The sequence below is a fragment of the Aspergillus glaucus genome (assembly GCF_001890805.1).
Source record: "Aspergillus glaucus CBS 516.65 unplaced genomic scaffold ASPGLscaffold_15, whole genome shotgun sequence".
NCBI lineage: Eukaryota > Fungi > Ascomycota > Eurotiomycetes > Eurotiales > Aspergillaceae > Aspergillus > Aspergillus glaucus.
In genome coordinates, this window is record NW_019170467.1 from 661,793 (window position 1) to 678,362 (window position 16,570).

Consider the following 16,570-nt stretch of genomic DNA (forward strand, 5'->3'; position numbering starts at 1 on the left):
GACCAGCATATGGTTAAAACGTGCAATGTATACAACGCTAAACTGTTGCTGGTAATTAATGGTATTATGCCTTCTCTCATAGACTATATTTGGTTTAATCGCGCTCTGTAATCATCCCAGCAACATTTCACCACTCCATCTTCCTACTTTTAACGAAAAGATTGAACTAGAATTACATCTTCTCGCACAAAAAGCCCCGAGCCCGGATCAATCAAGACGCTTCGGGCTCACTTCCAGAGTTACAGGACTGTCGCCAATTTGCTGATCGATATCCCTGCCACGAGCCCGTGATGGTTTAAACCACCTAGTCCTGTCCCTTTCATGCAGCACTTGCAAGTGCTCCTTGCACTTAATCTTCAACCTCTGACGAGAGACCCGTCTCCAAGTAGCATGCCAAAGCGGAAAAATCTTACAAATATTCTTCAAAGCCGGACTAGCCCCATTCACGAGCAAGAAACGCACAAGCTCAAGATGGCCGCCCTGAGCGGCCAGACAAAGGGGTGTATGACCGGCTGGGTTCGGATAGTCAGGATCCACGCCATATTCCAGAAGTGCTCGGACGATGTCAAGGTGGCCATTCCTCGCTGCGGATGATATGGGTTGTTCGTAGAATTCTGGGCAGAAGTAGGGTTTCCCTGCTAATTCGGACAATGTACAGCCCAGCACGCACCGTCTTCGGCTAATGAGTCCTGTGACATGGCCGGATTTGTTATATGGTGCCCCTGCCTCTAGGGAATTTCGGACTGTGTTTCCTAAGCCTTGGTTTACAGCCCAGGACAGGGCTGAGGATTGATGGTGTCGAGTGTTGCAGCGGTATAGGAATGGATTTAGTAAGTGGAAGAGACGGAGGCAGGTTTGGGCAAGGGCGTTTATGTCTCGTTGGCATGGCGGTAGATCCTCGGCTATTATGAGTAGTATCTCATTGGGACACTTCAGCAAGGACATGGTGCTAATTCAGGCCCGATATACCAGTCAGCTTCCTAAAAGAGAAATCTGAAGTCAAAAGTTGAGCAAAATCAACATACTGGCTTTTTCTTTCGTATTCAAAAATTCTTTAACCTCTCGGAGTATAAAATGCCACATGAATGGTACTTTCCACCGGAACAAAGAATTGAAGCCTCCTCTCTTTGTCCTCTTCTTACTCCGATCTCAACCATCAGCAAACTTGCCGGAGATGTACAAAATGCATGTTCCATAAGATTCCGAAAAGGAAGGGAGAAAAATCATAAACAGAATTCAAGACGGTTGCAACAACCGCCATGACAACGTCATCGACTTCATCGACCCTCCGACGAAGCTGTATTTTCTGCCGGGCTCGTAAAATCCGATGCTCCGGAGGCCATATTTGCACGGCCTGTCGAAATCGCAATATAAATTGCGTCTATGGTCTGGAATCTCGCAAGGGTCGGCCTAGGAATATCAGAAAGGGGGTTGCTGAAGCCGGTCTTTCTTTGGAGGGAGGTATCCGGAAACATGACGATACACCTACCCCGCGCCGGGGCCAGACACTTGGGGGTGAATTAGAGCAGATGTTCGACGAGTATTTCATTCGCAAGTTGGGTTCGCGTTCGAACTTGTTTCAGAATTCTATCGCTTCCTTTCAGCGACACGCGCAACAGCAGCAGCAGTCACTCTCTTCCGATCAACAAAAGGAGAATCCCCGCTCCACGCTCAGCTATGACGGGCTTCTATCCTTCCTCGCCCATGAGATGGTCGAGATTTTGCTTCTGCGAGTCGGGCACTTAGGACGCGAGAACCCGGGTTCTGGCCAGGTAAATTTCTATATCACCTCCCTGGCTACAGACACTACCCCTGCCATGTTCGACCGGCCACAGCGAGCTAAGAATCCCATCAGTGCCCTGGGACAGCATCGGGTGATGCAACTAGTTGACATATGGTTTCTCATGCATCCTCTCTCGTCGCTGGTGTCCAAGACCCTGCTGCTCAGCGCACTCAGAGACAGGACGGTGGGCGAGGCTCTTCTGGCCATCATGCTGGCAGATGCATGTGAGGTCTTTAGCGATTCCAATATTGGACTAATGTCGTCTTCGAATGATGATCAGGATCCTAGCACACTGGTCCAATATGCGGCCGACGAGTTGAAAGCCCGTCCGCTTCCACTCCCAGAGTCAGCCACCCTGTCGACAGCACAGGTCATGATCTTCTTAGGATGGCGAGAGCTATCTCGGAGATATGCGTGGCGCGCAACTTGTTACATAAGATATATATGTCGCATCGTAGCACGCCAACATCAACAGTGGCAGAAACAGAACAGACAGGATGGCGCGAAGCTGAACGGGGTGAACATCGCTGATGTCGAAAAAGAGAAATTGCAGAACCTCTACTGGTTATGCCTGTCCAGCATCACCTGGTCGTTCATGCAAATTGACCAGCCCTTCTCGCTTCTTGGCCCCGGTGGTCTTCCTGGTTTTCCTAGTATGGATGAAACTACATCAGCCGTCCTCCGTCTCGACCAGGCCTCTGGTAACATCTCCACGCTGCATTTTCAGATCCAGACGATGCGCTGGCTGTGGCCGCTCAGTCATGTTACAAGCACTGTTGCTCATATCTACACGCTCTACCTGAATACCCACCGTAAGCTCCAGTCCGCACACCTATATATGCTTCCATGGGAGATCCGGGACATTCTTGATCAGGCCATTAAGCTGGTGGAGCGGGAGATTACCACACCCAACTCACAGTGCTTCCTGTTTACTGCTTATCACACCATTATCATTCACATGGTATTCTCCCCGGGGCAGACTACATCTTCCATTGTTGACGCGTTCTGCGAGTCCACCTCAGTCCTCCTAGAAATTGCCCAGCGCTTTCCATCCACGCTGCCATCCGGTCTAGTGCCCACCCAGAGAACATACAGTACGAACACACTAGCCCTGACACTTGACGCCTGTAGCCGTGCGTTGGTCCACATATGCAAAGAATACGAACGGCAATCTATGGACACCACGAATCAAATACGAGATAAACTCGCCGGTCTTGCAGAGCAACTGCGCGAAGTGTGCAAGGCGGATTTTATGGCACAGTGTATATCAATTGTACGACCTGTCAAAAAACGGCTCAAGCGCGTACAATTGGCTTACAAGTCCCTTGGTGACGCTTCTGCGCCGATCCTGGATGAAGATCTGAACTTTTCCCTCAACTTTGTCTCGTGGTCCGACCTGATAAATCCGGTCCTAGGAGACGATCCAGCACAATTGGAGTTTGCTGATCCGGGCTTTTTTGTTGATGATCCGGTCTGGGGCTCCTTGCTAGGGTTTCCGGGCTTTACCCAGATGGCTACTGGTATATCAACACCAGCAGATGGTTGCTGTCTGGCGGGGGAAAACGACATCAATAGTAATTTACCTTCTGGTCAAGACCTTGTCACAAACAGCTTCAATGATAATCATAATGTTGCAGAGACTGGTAATATAGATTAGAACGGAGAAAAAGTACTCGGTACACCAATGACTATGTTATTAAATCGAACCCAGAATCAAAAAGCTAACGACAAAATATCAAGTAGTAATACTAACAACCCTCCCCAACCACCCACTCCGACTCTCCTTACCCCCCTTAACCAACCTCTCAAAAACCCACCTCCCCACATCCTCCCTCGCAATCACATAGCCCACAGCCGGCTTATCCTCAACCCCAGCCTTAATCTTTTCCAGCCCATCCCCCTCGCCCTCAGTCAACAAACTAGGTCGGACAATAATATACTCGCCGACACCACGCTTCTCAACAGCCTTATTCATCTCCTCCCGAATCAGCGCCTCCATAACCTTCTTATCCTCGTGTGGCATCTTGAGCATCCAATAGTACATGGGCATCATAGCGTAAGGCAGATCCCGGCATATATCACTGATGCCCGTGGTGCTAAGCACAATCAAGGTTGGTTTCTGAGCACTGTCTGGTAATTCCGCTTCCCGTGTGGCTTCTAGAATGGTGCGGACTGCATCCTGGCAGACAGTTGGGTTGTCTAGTGTGGGTTTCAGCGGGCTGTCGAAGAGCAGCTTACCCCCAATGCCAGAGACGATAATGTCTATCATGGGGCTACCACTGCCGCCTGGTTGGATGGTTCTCTTGACGGCATCCAAGTCTGTGATTGTGCCCTCGGTCACGGAAAGATGGTCTTTGATGATAGATTCGGATATGCCGCGCTGCTGTAGGCATTCGATAAGCTTAGATTGGGAGCGAGCCACTATTAAGGATATTAGCACCTGGTCTTTCTATGCCATACAAGCATCAAAGCAACCTACAGGCAGTACAGTGATAGCCGGCTTGCAATGCGGGAGCCAGACACGAGATCGTGCTTCCGCCGGTGGCGCCGAAGAATGCGATAGATGACATGACAAGATGTGAATGGATGAATTGAATGGGGAAACGCAAACAGAATGTAAAGAGAAAGATATCTAGTTAGTAGCAGCTTGGGGGAGCTTCAGGGTTCTTATCTGAGAAAAAGTCTCCGTCTGCAGACGGAGACTTTACGTCTCGTTTCATGATGACCCTTTGATGCGCTGTAGGCTGATCAATAACTTGCCATGCCATTGGCACAAGATGGACAGTAACATCAAGCTATGGTATAAGTGATATGCCATGTTATGTCGGTGTTTTTGTCTACATCTTTTTTTAGCGGTCACGTAGGAGAGGCACGTACACATCACATTGTTCAATATAAATCGAACAATCGATTCAACATTCCATTTACTTGTCTTTCAGTTCACTTTGGGCTAATGCTTTAGTTTTAAACGGTTTGAAGGACGGATGGGTGAAAGGTAGGGGGGTGCTGGGTATTGAGAAGGACTCCGAGGTGAAAAACGTGGGAGAGTCTGATTTAGGAGAGATGTCAAGATTATTTGCATGTGTGCAGAGAGCGACCACGATTTGACAATGCATATTCTCATTATAGACATAACATGATAATGATGCGAAACAATCTAGGCCTAAAGCACCAACATAAAGCAGAGCGTAGCGGGCATTATACAGGTATTTACAACGGATAACTGAGATTGCACCATGGAGGAAACCAGACGAGATTAATGATGGTCAGAAAACACGCCCTGCTGCGCGCAAGATTTCCTACACTCCTCCAGGATACGAACCTGTTTCGCAACGTCACCAAGTCTCCCAATGACTTCCTTGTTACCATCAAGGAAAGTGAAAATAGCATATGGGATACCCGTATCCCGACAGAACTCAAGGACTAGCTTCTGCGTGCGACGGAGGTTATGCCGCGGGATACGCGGGTAGAGATGGTGGATAGCTTGAAACTGCAGACCGCCGTGGAAGAAATCCAGCCATGTCGGGCAGTCCACGTCCATGGTGGTGCGGAGCATTTTCTGGGGGAAGGACTCGTGCACGCCCAAATCAGCTGTGGACATGGCGAAGTGGGAGAGAGTGATTTGCACATGCAATGGTGAAGTGACCATGTGGGAGATTAGGATGAAGAGGACACGGCTATTCCAGTCCGGGATGGTGCGGTAAAGGACACCGTAACCGAACCAGGTCCAGAAGAAGACTTGGCCGGCGATCTCGAACCAGCGGTGCCACCAGGCTGGGCCTTTCTTGGGTGCTTGGTCGCCGAGGAGATATTGCCAGCTCAGAACGTAGAGGTTGAATCGGCCAAAGAGGAGGATGGGGTAGTAGAGGTAGTTCTGGAAGCGCAGCAGGAAGTTGGCTGCGGCGTCGAAGGTCATTACACGCTCGTAGTAAGTGCTCGTGAGACTCGTGAGGAAACGGTGCGAAATGGCGAACAATGGCATGTGTTCAATGTCGGGGTCGTGTTCAGGGGCGTTGGTGACGATGTGGTGGACATTGTGATTCCTCTTCCACCATCCCAAGCTCAATCCTCCCAGGTAATCTGCAATGATCATGCCAATCACACTGTCGACATGGAAGTGGTGAGTGATACCCATATGGCCTGCATCATGGGCACTGAAAACAAGCTGGTGCCAGAAGCAGCCCAGAAAGAAACCCGACGTCCCGTACCAGCCCAAGTGAAGGAAATAATATGACAAGCCCGCAAACAGTGTATACCGACAACATTCGATAAAGTACGAAAAGTAATTGCAGTTGTACAGCCCTTCCGCGCGAATCCGCTGATCCAGTTCGCGGTACTTCTGCCGGATACTCTCCTGGCTGGTTGTATCAAGCGACGGGTATTTGTTTATATCGAAAACAATCTCCTCCTGTGTTCTCGCATCGAGGAAAAACGGCTTCGGTTCGAATTCGTCGTCGCTACCGGGAGTGGACACGGAGGTGTTTGTGGAAGTCGACTTCCTTCGGCGAAGGGTACCTTTTCCGTCGACGGCGTCGAATACGGGAGACGGCGGCTGCGAGGTTTCCTGTCCAGAGCTGCTGTCTTCTTCAAAACACGTTTCATCGTTATACGGACGGAACTTGCCTCCCTGGATGGGAGGTAGGAAATTCAACCAGACACCTTGTACGCGGCCGATCTGGAAGGACAGCATGCGTTGTCGTGCTTCTTTCGAGTGCAGTCTGCAATTTGGAACCAATGTTAGAAACAATCACTCGTAAACTCCCAATCCTTGAAATACGCACGCATTGATCTCATCCGTCGCATCTCTCCCAACCATATGCTTAATCGACTTGTCACCTCCCGGATGGAACTTGATCCAAGCATCCACCTTGAGGACGCGATTCTCGAAGATTATAACATGCTTTTCATCTGCAATCAGGCCCTCGATATACCGTCTCGACAGTATCTGCTCCTTTTGGGATTGTATGGCGGTCTTCGCAACGTCCGCGGACTTGGCCATGGTGAATGCGGTGTAAACAATTGGGTGTCTGGGTCAGGAACCGGTGGCGTTGAATTCATGAGGACATGGTAGTCGAGTAAAGAATGGGGTATAGCCAGAGAGCAGGAATGTTGAGCCTGACTGGCATAGGAGAGAAGGAATGAAGGTCCGTCCGTGTCTTCCGTCTGCCGTCTGCGGTGGGGATGTACTGAAACAACGTGATCTTCATCACCTGATGCGGCCCGCTTTATGCGGTACAGCCTCTCTACGCAGTATATTAGAAATCGTCCGTTGGATATTACTAGTGCACACTACTGCTATTAGGGTATACGGCCTATATACTACTCGTGAACCCTTGATAATACAAATGGTATCTCATTATCATGACCAGCATGAAAGCACAGCGCTCTATATATCGGTACCCAATGTTTGTTGAAAAGCCAAAACCAACTCCAGGAAGCAACATGTTGAATCAAACTCATGTGACTGGTTTTGGCCAGCCAGGTATATCTGCAAACCATCGCGATCGGTAAATTTCATCTCCAATGTTGATATCGTTCTTGTGCCCGTTGACCACGAGGTTGGTGTGATCCCCGCGATATTTCCGCCACAGAGACTGCACATAAATGTAGGCTCCGTCCGGGGCCACGCTGAAGCTCTTCAGGTCCGACCGGGGTATTTCCTCCCACTCTCCCGCGCCGTTGTAACCATGCCGATTGCGCGAGGTTGCTTCAAATCCCGGCAAGTATTTCGCGGCGACGGCCTCGCCTTCCTCGGTAAATTCGCGGCGGTCGACGTCGAAGGCGTGTATATCGTGATCCTCAGACATGAGAAAGACTCGTCTATTCGGAACCGGGACGAGGTCGTGTGGCCCAGCCCACCAGGTATATTTCGCACCCCATTCGACCTTCTGGCCGTGTGCCACCGAAAGCTTGTATTGAACCGATTCGTCCTTCTCAAGCTCCCCCGTGGTCGCGTTGTAGGGATATGCCTGCAACGTCCCGTAGGCTGGAACGCCATCCGAACCATCCGCCGCGAAATCCGTCCCTGCCGCCCACAACATCTGTTCCGTCTCGTCCCAAATCATATTGTGAATGGCGCGAAGGCCAGTGACGTTCTGCAAGACCGGTGGATCGTCGATCAACGGGTTATCGGGGTTGGAATCATAGACAAGAATACCGTCCCATGCTTGTGAACCGGTAGTGCCTACGGCCATTCTATCCCCGGGTAACGGCTCTAGGGTATGGGCATTCCACAGAAACTCATTCTGTCTACAGACGGCCCAGGTGATGAGTTTATCGGTCGCGGGGTTATCGGGGGTGTAGTTGATGGTCAAGACGAGGTCGCTGTAGATGGCAGCGATACTGGTGCCGTTTCGCATCCACTTGAGTTCTGTCGCATCGTTGGCGGAACTCAGAAGACAGCGTTCGATACTGGGAGGGAGGGCTTGGTTGACATCGCTTCGTTCCCACGTCCATTTTATCCGGCCTCTTCGGTCGTGAATCTTCAGCAAAGGAGGGACACCGTACACGCCGGTGATAATATCCTCCCACGGGCCGTTGGCAGGAATTGATTCTTGATACTCGGGTCGTAGCCTCTGCTGAGGCTTGATGGGATTCAGAGACAAGTTCGCATATGGGTTGATAAGGAAGAAAATCCAGGCCAAAAGGCTACCGAACATGGTGAAATGAATGTTTCTCTGCTCATCCCCTTCCTTTTCGGAGACGAGAGAGGATAAGATTTTTCGGAACTGCGCGGGGAAAATAGAAGGAAGGAAATATCATACGTATGATGAAGGAACGACCAAGGCACCCGCCAAGTGCCACCATTAATTATTATTGCATATACGGTACAGAGTACGCGGAGTAGTTAGAATCCGATCCATAAAAATGCAGTAAGAAAAACGCCCAGAGCCAAGGCCCTATGCCCTGTTATGTACGGTTATACGGTTCCCCTGAACACTGTCCACTCACCCAGTGGCTCTGTAGACCTGGTTCAGACGGGATTGGCCCAATAATAGCCCATTGGCCGGTGAAGGCCAGCACGCGAGCACCTGCCACTGCCAGAGTTAAATCACGACATGCAAAGTTCCAGGAATTTTGGGGAGTTTTGCAGGAATATCAGGAATATCAGGAATATCAGCCCACTGTCTGGGCGCATTGCGTGTACTTCGGGGGCTGGTACTCGATACGGATTTTCCGAGTACGTTACTTACCAGTACGTATTGGTATGGAACTCGGAGTAACGTATGGTACCGGGGTTTCTCCGTGGTCACATGACCTTTAGCCAGACTGATACACCAATAATATAATATATCTATCGAGCGAATCATAGTGAGTATTTACCTTGGCTCACGTGAGAGATGATGATTACTCAGCATCTCCCCCGCCATACATACAGTCCAGCAAAGCAGTGCTACTTGCAAGCTATTTCAGTAAAGAGCTCATAATGGCTACTTCTAAAGACGTACGTCTCTTGCTATTTATTGGCTACCAGTACTAATGCAGATCGTACCAGGATCTCCCTTCGCTGATCCAAACATGGCTAGAATGGGACCAGGTACTACCATATCCACCAGCACCGAATCAGGAACCAAGTTAACACTGAACAGGATCCCAGCACTCGCGCCGAAATCACAAACCTCCGTGACTCCAATGCATCAGCAGAGCTCACTCAGCGCCTCAGCCAGCGTACGTCCTCTCCCAAACTAAGACTTACATCTCTAACACGAATCACAGGCATCCAATTCGGCACCGCCGGCCTCCGCGGCCGGATGGCAGCAGGATTCTCCTGCATGAACAGCCTTACCGTCATCCAAGCATCCCAGGGTCTAGCCAAGTATATCCGAGACAAGCATCCCGAGATCGCGGGCGACGGGGTGGTTATTGGCCATGATGCGCGGTATAATTCGGATAAGTTTGCCAGGTTGGCGGCGAATGCTTTTGTTGCGCTGAAGATCCCGGTTTGGTTTTATGGGGAGGAATCTGTTACGCCATTGGTGCCTTTTGGTGTGACGTATCTGCGGGCTGCCGCGGGGGTTATGGTTACGGCTAGTCATGTAAGTCATTGATTGCCCTGGGGTGTCTGGATTGGTGGGTGCTGACTTTGGTAGAATCCGGCTCAGGATAATGGTAATTCAACCTTGCTAGGTCTTAGATCTGACGGTTGCTAACAGATTATAGGCTACAAAGTGTAATGTCTATCGCTGATTATACCACACGGATTGACTAACCCTATCTAGCTATTTCAAGAACGGCGCACAGATCAACACCCCAATGGATACGGAAATCGCCCAATGCATCGAAAAAAATCAAGCCCCTTGGCCCAACGCATGGAAAGACCACCAACCAGACAAGTACCTGCGCGTCGACGCCTATCAGAAAGTGCTGGCCCAGTACCAAGGCACCGTCAGCCAATATACCGTAAGCCATCGACGTCCTCACTCAAAAAAAAAAAAAAAAAAAAAAAAAAAAAAAAAAGACTAACATTGTAGAAATCAACCATCCCCGAATGGACCCAACCAAAACCCTTCGTATACACCCCTCTGCACGGAGTAGGAGGGCTAGTGTTCCCTGACCTATGTCGTTCTATGGGCATAAATGAATTCACCCCTGTAGCTGAGCAAGTAAAGCCTGATCCAGATTTCCCTACCGTTTCATTCCCAAACCCTGAAGAAACTGGGGCTTTGGATCTTGCCATGCAGACGGCAGACAGAGAAGGCAAGAGTCTGGTTATCGCGCATGATCCGGATGCGGATCGTTTTGCTGCCGCTGAGAAAGTCAAGTAAGTGCCTAGTCCCCTTTCCGTGTGGCTCAGAACTAATATAGCAGTAACTCCTGGTTTGTATTCACAGGAAACCACCTCGGAGTCCTCCTCGCTTCGTATCTCTTCGAATCCCAAGACCCCAAAAAAAACACCGCCGTCGTAAACTCCACCGTATCCACCGGCATGCTCGAGAAAATGGCTGTGTCCAAAGGCATCCGTTTCCAAGAATCCCTAACAGGTTTTAAATGGATGGGCAACATAACTCGAACCCTCGAAGCATCAGACTACGACGTCCCCTTTGCCTTCGAGGAAGCACTGGGCTACATGTTCCCGAAAGTATGCCACGACAAAGACGGGATCACCGCGGCTATGATTTTCCTATCTGCAGAAGCGAAGTGGAGATCTCAGGGTCTTACGCTGTATACGAAGCTTCAGAAATTATTTGGGGAATTTGGATACCATGAGACGCTTAATAATTATTTTAGATCCCCGAGTCCTGATGTCACGGCAAAACTGTTCAGGGTTATCAGAGATGGTCCATACAGGACTGAGAAGAAACTGGGCTCATTCAAGATCCTGCGATGGAGGGATATGACCGAAGGATACGACTCCGGAACAAAAAACAACAAACCAACCCTCCCAGTCGACAAGGGTAGTCAAATGCTGACTTTGTGGCTGGACCGTGGTGTTCATTTCACACTTCGGGGGTCAGGGACGGAGCCAAAGGTTAAAAGTAGGTTTCTAGCTTACCCTCGAATAAACAAAACACTGACAATATCTAGTCTACATCGAAGGCTGCGGCGGATCCCGCGAAGAGGGCATAAATGCAGTCTGCGACGCCTTTCTAACTGTGTTGAAAGAATGGGTTGAGCCATTTGCTCCGTCGATGACATATAGCAAGCAGCTTCCGACGTCGTCGGGACATGTTTTTAGGGTTTATTAGCTTACTGTTGGTTATTATTGCGTACTGCATAATATAGGGCGTTAAGTGTGACAACTATCCCTGTACTAACGGCGCCATGTTTTGGCAAATATACCACGACATACGGAGTACATATTTTAAACCCGGGACATTGTGTTGTGTATCCGTGACAACCCTGGATAACCCGGGATGGTAGAGTAGGCAAATAAAGTACTTGTACTTGTACAATGTAACACAGCGGCTGTTGTGCACCATGGACCCTGGAATGCATCCTTGTGGCGCGCTTCGGGGATCTTTTCGTGTTAATAGACGGTTTTATTAAGGGATGGATATAAATATGTGTATTCAAGCGCTATTCTGATCCTCATTCTCATCTACCTACCAATTCAATCATCTGCATTCAGACACAATGGCACATTCACTCCATTACCCTCGTGTCCATCGGGGATGTGTCGCGTACGTATATCCAACCCTCTTTACTTTCTTTCCCTTCTCAAAGTCTTGCTAACTCACGTCTAGACATCCTTCCCCTCCCGTCGAAGCCTCGCCCGAAATCAACCGCCACCACAATCATCACCACGTCCACAATGCGTACCATAAACCAAACCCCAAGCCAAAGCCGAAGGCCACACCAGTCGATGCTCACCACCACTACCATCAACACCAGCATCAACACATAATGACACCACCTCCCTCCCCACCACCCGCACCCGCACCAGCAGCAGAACCAGTCCGACACCATGTGCACTACACCTATCCTATTCCTCGCAACGTGAGGCTTCCGACTCCCGTTCCTACCGATTTCGAAGAGGAAGCTGAAGAAGAAGATATCTACAAGGAAGCGAGTTATCTTCGGCATTACCATCACCACGATCACCGGCACCATCATCAGCATGCTTCACGGGCTACTATGCCCAAGACCCATCAGTGTCGCCATGGCCACCATATTCACGGGCAGTTCGCGGGTCACTGCAAGCACCAGACACACCCGAAGACCCATATGCATACGCATACGCCCACTCATGTCCATAACCATGGACCTGCTCATACTCACGCCCACGCTCATGGGCAGAAAGGGCGGTATGCGTATGGGCCTCCGTTGCCGGTGTTTGTGATGGGGTTTCCTGCGGGGGGTTATTGATTGCAACTGAGAAACTTGTGTATATGTTTTTATGTACTATTTATTTGTGTTTTTAGGTGTTTTATCTAGGCATTTATTGGTTTGGTGTGTGGAAAGGCTATGGCCATCGTCTCATATACACAGTGCAGCCAAGAAAGCACCGGTATTTCTGTCATAGCATAATAGTAAACCCACTTCACAAAGCCAGAATCGGTGGCCAAGCGGTAAGGCGTGTGATTGCAAATCACAAGATCCCGTGTTCGACCCACGGTCGGTTCTCTTTTTTGCGCTTTTTTGCCCTGGTTAGGATCGAGGTCCTGTGTTTTTTGTATTTGCTCCGTAGGGGTATCATGGAGAACGACCAGAAGCAACCTCTACCTTTCATTTCTTCGGAAATGTCTGGCTGACAGATCCGGTATTTTTTTCTGAACGAAGATGATTTGCATGCCGCTGATACATGCTCTGGATAACGAGTGGCAGCGTCGTATGTTGATTTCTCTGTTCTGGCTAGTTATATACTAACGGCGGAGGGGTAGGGCTACAACCTGACTGGGATATCACTCACCGATTAAGAGCTACCCATATACGACCCAAGCAATCCAACTATGCATCTACTCCATGAAAATGGTTTCTCGTCTGGAGAAAGATGTTTGGTTTTTGACCATATTTTTCGCCGAACTCGAAGAGCTTGAGAGCATTCCGGCTTCTTCGTTGTGACGAAAAAAAGCTTTAATCTAGATTCATTCAGACTTCACCATATCGAAAAACTTGCGATAGAAGTGGAGTCGAGGTACACTGACTACTACTCGCGTTTGTACAAAAGGAAGCCTGTGATCTTGCAGATCCCTAGGAAGTGTTCATCTTGTCAAGGTCGAATCCTCAACGACGCATTCCCTTATTTCGCAAAGACCAAACAGGATATGTATATCGTGAGAACCCTCCAGCTCAAAAGATGCGGTCTTCCAGGATGCACAGGCAGTATCAATATTTGTCCATTTGACGAGTGGCAAGATCATGTCAACCCTAATCGAGGACCCTCGCTTTGTTATCCCAACCCTAAGATGCAAGCCCTACAACAGAAGCAATCGATACTTCCTGCCGACTGAGAACTTCAAAACCATCCATTCAAATGCTTTCACAAAAGACTAGGTGAAGATTTTGGGCCCCATAGACTATCCCTCATTGCGAGGTAGGCTTCTGGGCAAATTGAGCTTTGCTAGGTACACGGGAGGCTGCGGCCCGCCAGCAGCATGCAGATTCTATTTTGAGAACTTTGGAAGAATGGAGAGAAAGGTTAGAAGTCGCGTAGATCCCAGCGAGCCCTCGGAAAGACCACGGTTTGACGATTCAAAGCCAGGAGGTTCGCATAACTAGCGGGTAACACTTACCTACATAGTGTACTCCGTACAGTAGCACCATTTCCTACTTGGGTATCTTAAAAAGATAACGTAATTCACAAGCGAGTGGGCCACACAAGCGAGTGGGCCACCTAACGCGAAATGCGTCAGTTGTATACACCATTCCTTCTTCAAACACCCACCATGCCACCAATTCATTCTTGAAGCTCTCAGAATTCAATAGAGCAGGAGGGTAGGATCTTATTAGCTATCCAGGCTATCAAGAATCAAGAAATTAGCTCTATTCGCGAAGCAGCACACCACTTTCAAGTACCTTGCTCTACCTTACAACGCTGCCTTACTGGTGATGTCTTTCACGTTGAATCACATGCCAATAACCATAAATTGTCTCAAATGGAAGAAGAATTGCTTGTACAATGGATACTCTCAATGGATTCTCATGGAGCAGCGCCTCAGCCTACTGCTGTACAAGAAATGGCTAATCTATTACTCACAGCGCGTGGATCTACCCCAGTTCAAACAGTCAGTGAGAATTGGGTTACAAACTTTGTGAAAAGGCATTCTGAGCTTTCAACCTGATTCTCAAGGCGCTATAATTACGAGCGTGCAAAGTGTGAAGACCCAAAAATCATCCAAGAGTGGTTTAATTGTGTACAACATACAATACTTCAATATGGCATTGACCCTGATGATATCTACAACTTTGATGAGACTGGTTTTGCAATGGGATTAACTGCAACTGCAAAAGTGATTACAAGGTCTGAATACTATGGTCAATGATCCCTTTTACAACCTGGAAATCATGAATGGGTCACTGCAATTGAGGCAATAAGTGTTATGGGGTTCTCGTACGAACCCAAAAGATGACAGGTTCGGCCAAGGCCAGCACGGAACGCAACCTGCAAGGGTTCTGAATCAATTATTGACGACCTTCATACGAACCCTCTGCATACAAGGACTAGCGGTGACTCCTTCGTACGACTCCTGACTTCCAAGGAAAGAGTGTCATCCCCGGATGTCCATAAAAGACTGCCTTCGCTTCTGCTCCGTTTGTTTCTTCTTCAACGATTCCTTCTTGTACGATAAAGGGTAGCTTTTAGTTAAGACAACTCAAGTTCAACCCCTAACAATAAGCATGTCAGGGTGGGCCTTGCCTCCATGCATCATTTTCAAAGGCAAGGTCTTTATTGAAGGTTGGTTTGACAACATCCCAGGTGATTGGCTCTTTGAAGTTAGCCCAAATGGATGGACTTCAGATGAAATCGGGCTTCAGTGGCTCCAAAAGCTCTTTATTCCATCAACAATCACTCATACAAAAGGGAAATATCAGCTTTTGATCCTTGACGGCCATGGTAGTCATTTGACACCAAAATTTGATGAAATTTGCAGTCAAAATGATATTATCCCAATCTGTATGCCAGCACATTCATCACATCTTTTACAGCCACTTGATATTGGCTGTTTTGCGGTATTAAAGTGATCATATGGTCAGCTTGTTGAAACCAAAATGCATCTTGGGATCAACCATATCAACAAATTAGACTTCCTTGAGGCCTACCCACATACACGAATTGAGGCTTACAAACCTGATACTATCAAAAATGGCTTTGCAGCAGCTGGTTTAGTGCCTTTTGACCCTGATCAGGTGCTTTCAAAGCTCAATATTCATCTTCATACACCAACCCCCCCTGTGAGTCAGGATAGTGATTGGGAACCAAAAACGCCTTCAAACTATGTGCAATTACAGAAGCAAGCATCCTCAATTAAAGCCTTATTAAGGCAGTGCTCAAAGAGCCCACCCAGTCCGCTTAATTCTGCAATAAATCAAGTTCCTAAAGCATGCCAAATCACTATGCAATCAGCTGCTATTCTTGAGAAAGAAGTAAGTGATTTACATGCTTTGAACGTGAAGCAGAAGCAAAAGCGTACACAGTCTAAAAGGCAGATACCCCATGAAGGCGGCCTTTCAGTTCAGGAGGCTGTTGAGCTAATTGAGGCCCTGATCGAGGCCCCAATAGCTCCAGCACCCCCCCGGCCAAGACGGCCTTCACCACCTTTACAGCCGCGTACGAGGGCTTTACCGAAGTGCGGTACCTGTGGAAATGAAGGACATAAGAGAAATGCATGTCCAGATAAACCCAGATAGCTTGTTTTGTTAATTAATTGGCGTTTTGGTAGAAATAAATGCATTTAAATACTAGATATGGGGGGTGGGTGGCCCACTCGCTTGTGAATTACGTTATATAAAATATATTATAAAAATTTTTTTTTAAAAAAAAATAGAGAGAACCGACCGTGGATCGAACACGGGATCTTGTGATTTGCAATCACACGCCTTACCGCTTGGCCACCGATTCCAGCTATGCAAAATAGCGTTTCTTTTATGCTCTAACAACAATACGCCGGTGTTTTCTTGTAAGACCGATATATGCCGAGGGAATAGGTTCCTGCACACGGTCTAATAATATTGATGCTTCGAGAACGCCCCCTGCATATGAAGCTGAACTTACCTAACTACTGACGCTGGCAGGATTATTCGCTCACAGCAGAAGGCCCTCACTTCCAGGAAACAGATTCAATCCGACACCCCCGTCTGCCGTCACTCGTTCATCTCTGTGCAACCAAAGCCGATCAACCGAAGCCG

The 16,570-nt window shown here is 48.5% G+C and overlaps 7 protein-coding genes and 2 non-coding genes across 9 annotated transcripts; 4 read left to right on the plus strand and 5 right to left on the minus strand.

Moving 5' to 3' along the window:
* Nucleotides 1-48: 48 nt before the first annotated feature.
* On the minus strand, nucleotides 49-1,243 carry ASPGLDRAFT_83704 (ankyrin repeat domain-containing protein). The gene is made up of 2 exons (XM_022550231.1): nucleotides 1,026-1,243; nucleotides 49-949 (listed from the first exon to the last, which is right to left on the minus strand). The coding sequence occupies exon 2, from the start codon at nucleotides 943-945 to the stop codon at nucleotides 208-210; it is 738 nt and encodes a 245-aa protein (XP_022399251.1). The 5' UTR covers nucleotides 946-949; nucleotides 1,026-1,243; the 3' UTR covers nucleotides 49-207.
* A 19-nt stretch (nucleotides 1,244-1,262) lies between these two features.
* On the plus strand, nucleotides 1,263-3,293 carry ASPGLDRAFT_106677 (Zn(II)2Cys6 transcription factor domain-containing protein; the record flags this gene model as incomplete). The annotated part of the gene is made up of 1 exon (XM_022539513.1): nucleotides 1,263-3,293. A coding segment is annotated over one exon (2,031 nt), but the record flags the coding sequence as incomplete, so codon positions are not given.
* A 225-nt stretch (nucleotides 3,294-3,518) lies between these two features.
* On the minus strand, nucleotides 3,519-4,353 carry ASPGLDRAFT_75693 (NAD(P)-dependent oxidoreductase; the record flags this gene model as incomplete). Its single annotated transcript, XM_022549813.1, has 2 exons — nucleotides 3,519-4,204; nucleotides 4,263-4,353. The coding sequence occupies 2 exons, from the start codon at nucleotides 4,351-4,353 to the stop codon at nucleotides 3,519-3,521; spliced, it is 777 nt and encodes a 258-aa protein (XP_022399253.1).
* Nucleotides 4,354-4,850: 497 nt separating this feature from the next.
* Nucleotides 4,851-6,934, minus strand: ASPGLDRAFT_175262 (fatty acid desaturase). The gene is made up of 2 exons (XM_022542841.1): nucleotides 6,565-6,934; nucleotides 4,851-6,501 (listed from the first exon to the last, which is right to left on the minus strand). Exons 1-2 carry the CDS (start codon nucleotides 6,780-6,782, stop codon nucleotides 5,040-5,042), a joined length of 1,680 nt encoding a protein of 559 aa, XP_022399254.1. The 5' UTR covers nucleotides 6,783-6,934; the 3' UTR covers nucleotides 4,851-5,039.
* A 182-nt stretch (nucleotides 6,935-7,116) lies between these two features.
* ASPGLDRAFT_49355 (uncharacterized protein) lies at nucleotides 7,117-8,729 on the minus strand. The gene has a single exon (XM_022547083.1). The coding sequence runs from the start codon at nucleotides 8,440-8,442 to the stop codon at nucleotides 7,240-7,242; it is 1,203 nt and encodes a 400-aa protein (XP_022399255.1). The 5' UTR covers nucleotides 8,443-8,729; the 3' UTR covers nucleotides 7,117-7,239.
* Nucleotides 8,730-9,209: 480 nt separating this feature from the next.
* ASPGLDRAFT_37292 (phosphoribomutase PRM15) lies at nucleotides 9,210-11,469 on the plus strand (the record flags this gene model as incomplete). Its single annotated transcript, XM_022544802.1, has 10 exons — nucleotides 9,210-9,227; nucleotides 9,279-9,320; nucleotides 9,373-9,451; nucleotides 9,500-9,819; nucleotides 9,874-9,892; nucleotides 9,944-9,953; nucleotides 10,003-10,183; nucleotides 10,255-10,544; nucleotides 10,592-11,259; nucleotides 11,309-11,469. 10 exons carry the CDS (start codon nucleotides 9,210-9,212, stop codon nucleotides 11,467-11,469), a joined length of 1,788 nt encoding a protein of 595 aa, XP_022399256.1.
* Nucleotides 11,470-11,976: 507 nt separating this feature from the next.
* On the plus strand, nucleotides 11,977-12,589 carry ASPGLDRAFT_49357 (uncharacterized protein; the record flags this gene model as incomplete). The annotated part of the gene is made up of 1 exon (XM_022547084.1): nucleotides 11,977-12,589. A coding segment is annotated over one exon (588 nt), but the record flags the coding sequence as incomplete, so codon positions are not given.
* A 186-nt stretch (nucleotides 12,590-12,775) lies between these two features.
* Nucleotides 12,776-12,847, plus strand: ASPGLDRAFT_t113. Its single transcript has one exon. It is a non-coding gene; the product is annotated as a tRNA-Cys (tRNA).
* A 3,364-nt stretch (nucleotides 12,848-16,211) lies between these two features.
* Nucleotides 16,212-16,283, minus strand: ASPGLDRAFT_t115. Its single transcript has one exon. It is a non-coding gene; the product is annotated as a tRNA-Cys (tRNA).
* Between the last annotated feature and the right edge of the window lie 287 nt (nucleotides 16,284-16,570).

What these genes read in the sequence shown, in the direction of transcription:
- ASPGLDRAFT_83704 (XM_022550231.1), bottom strand. Translation starts at nt 945, where the DNA reads ATGTCCTTGCTGAAGTGTCCCAATGAGATACTACTCATAATAGCCGAG.
- ASPGLDRAFT_175262 (XM_022542841.1), bottom strand. Translation starts at nt 6,782, where the DNA reads ATGGCCAAGTCCGCGGACGTTGCGAAGACCGCCATACAATCCCAAAAG. An exon ending in GCGACGGATGAGATCAATGC is followed by an intron (nt 6,502 to 6,564) that starts GTGCGTATTTCA and finishes TCCAAATTGCAG; the next exon opens with ACTGCACTCGAAAGAAGCAC.
- ASPGLDRAFT_49355 (XM_022547083.1), bottom strand. Translation starts at nt 8,442, where the DNA reads ATGTTCGGTAGCCTTTTGGCCTGGATTTTCTTCCTTATCAACCCATAT.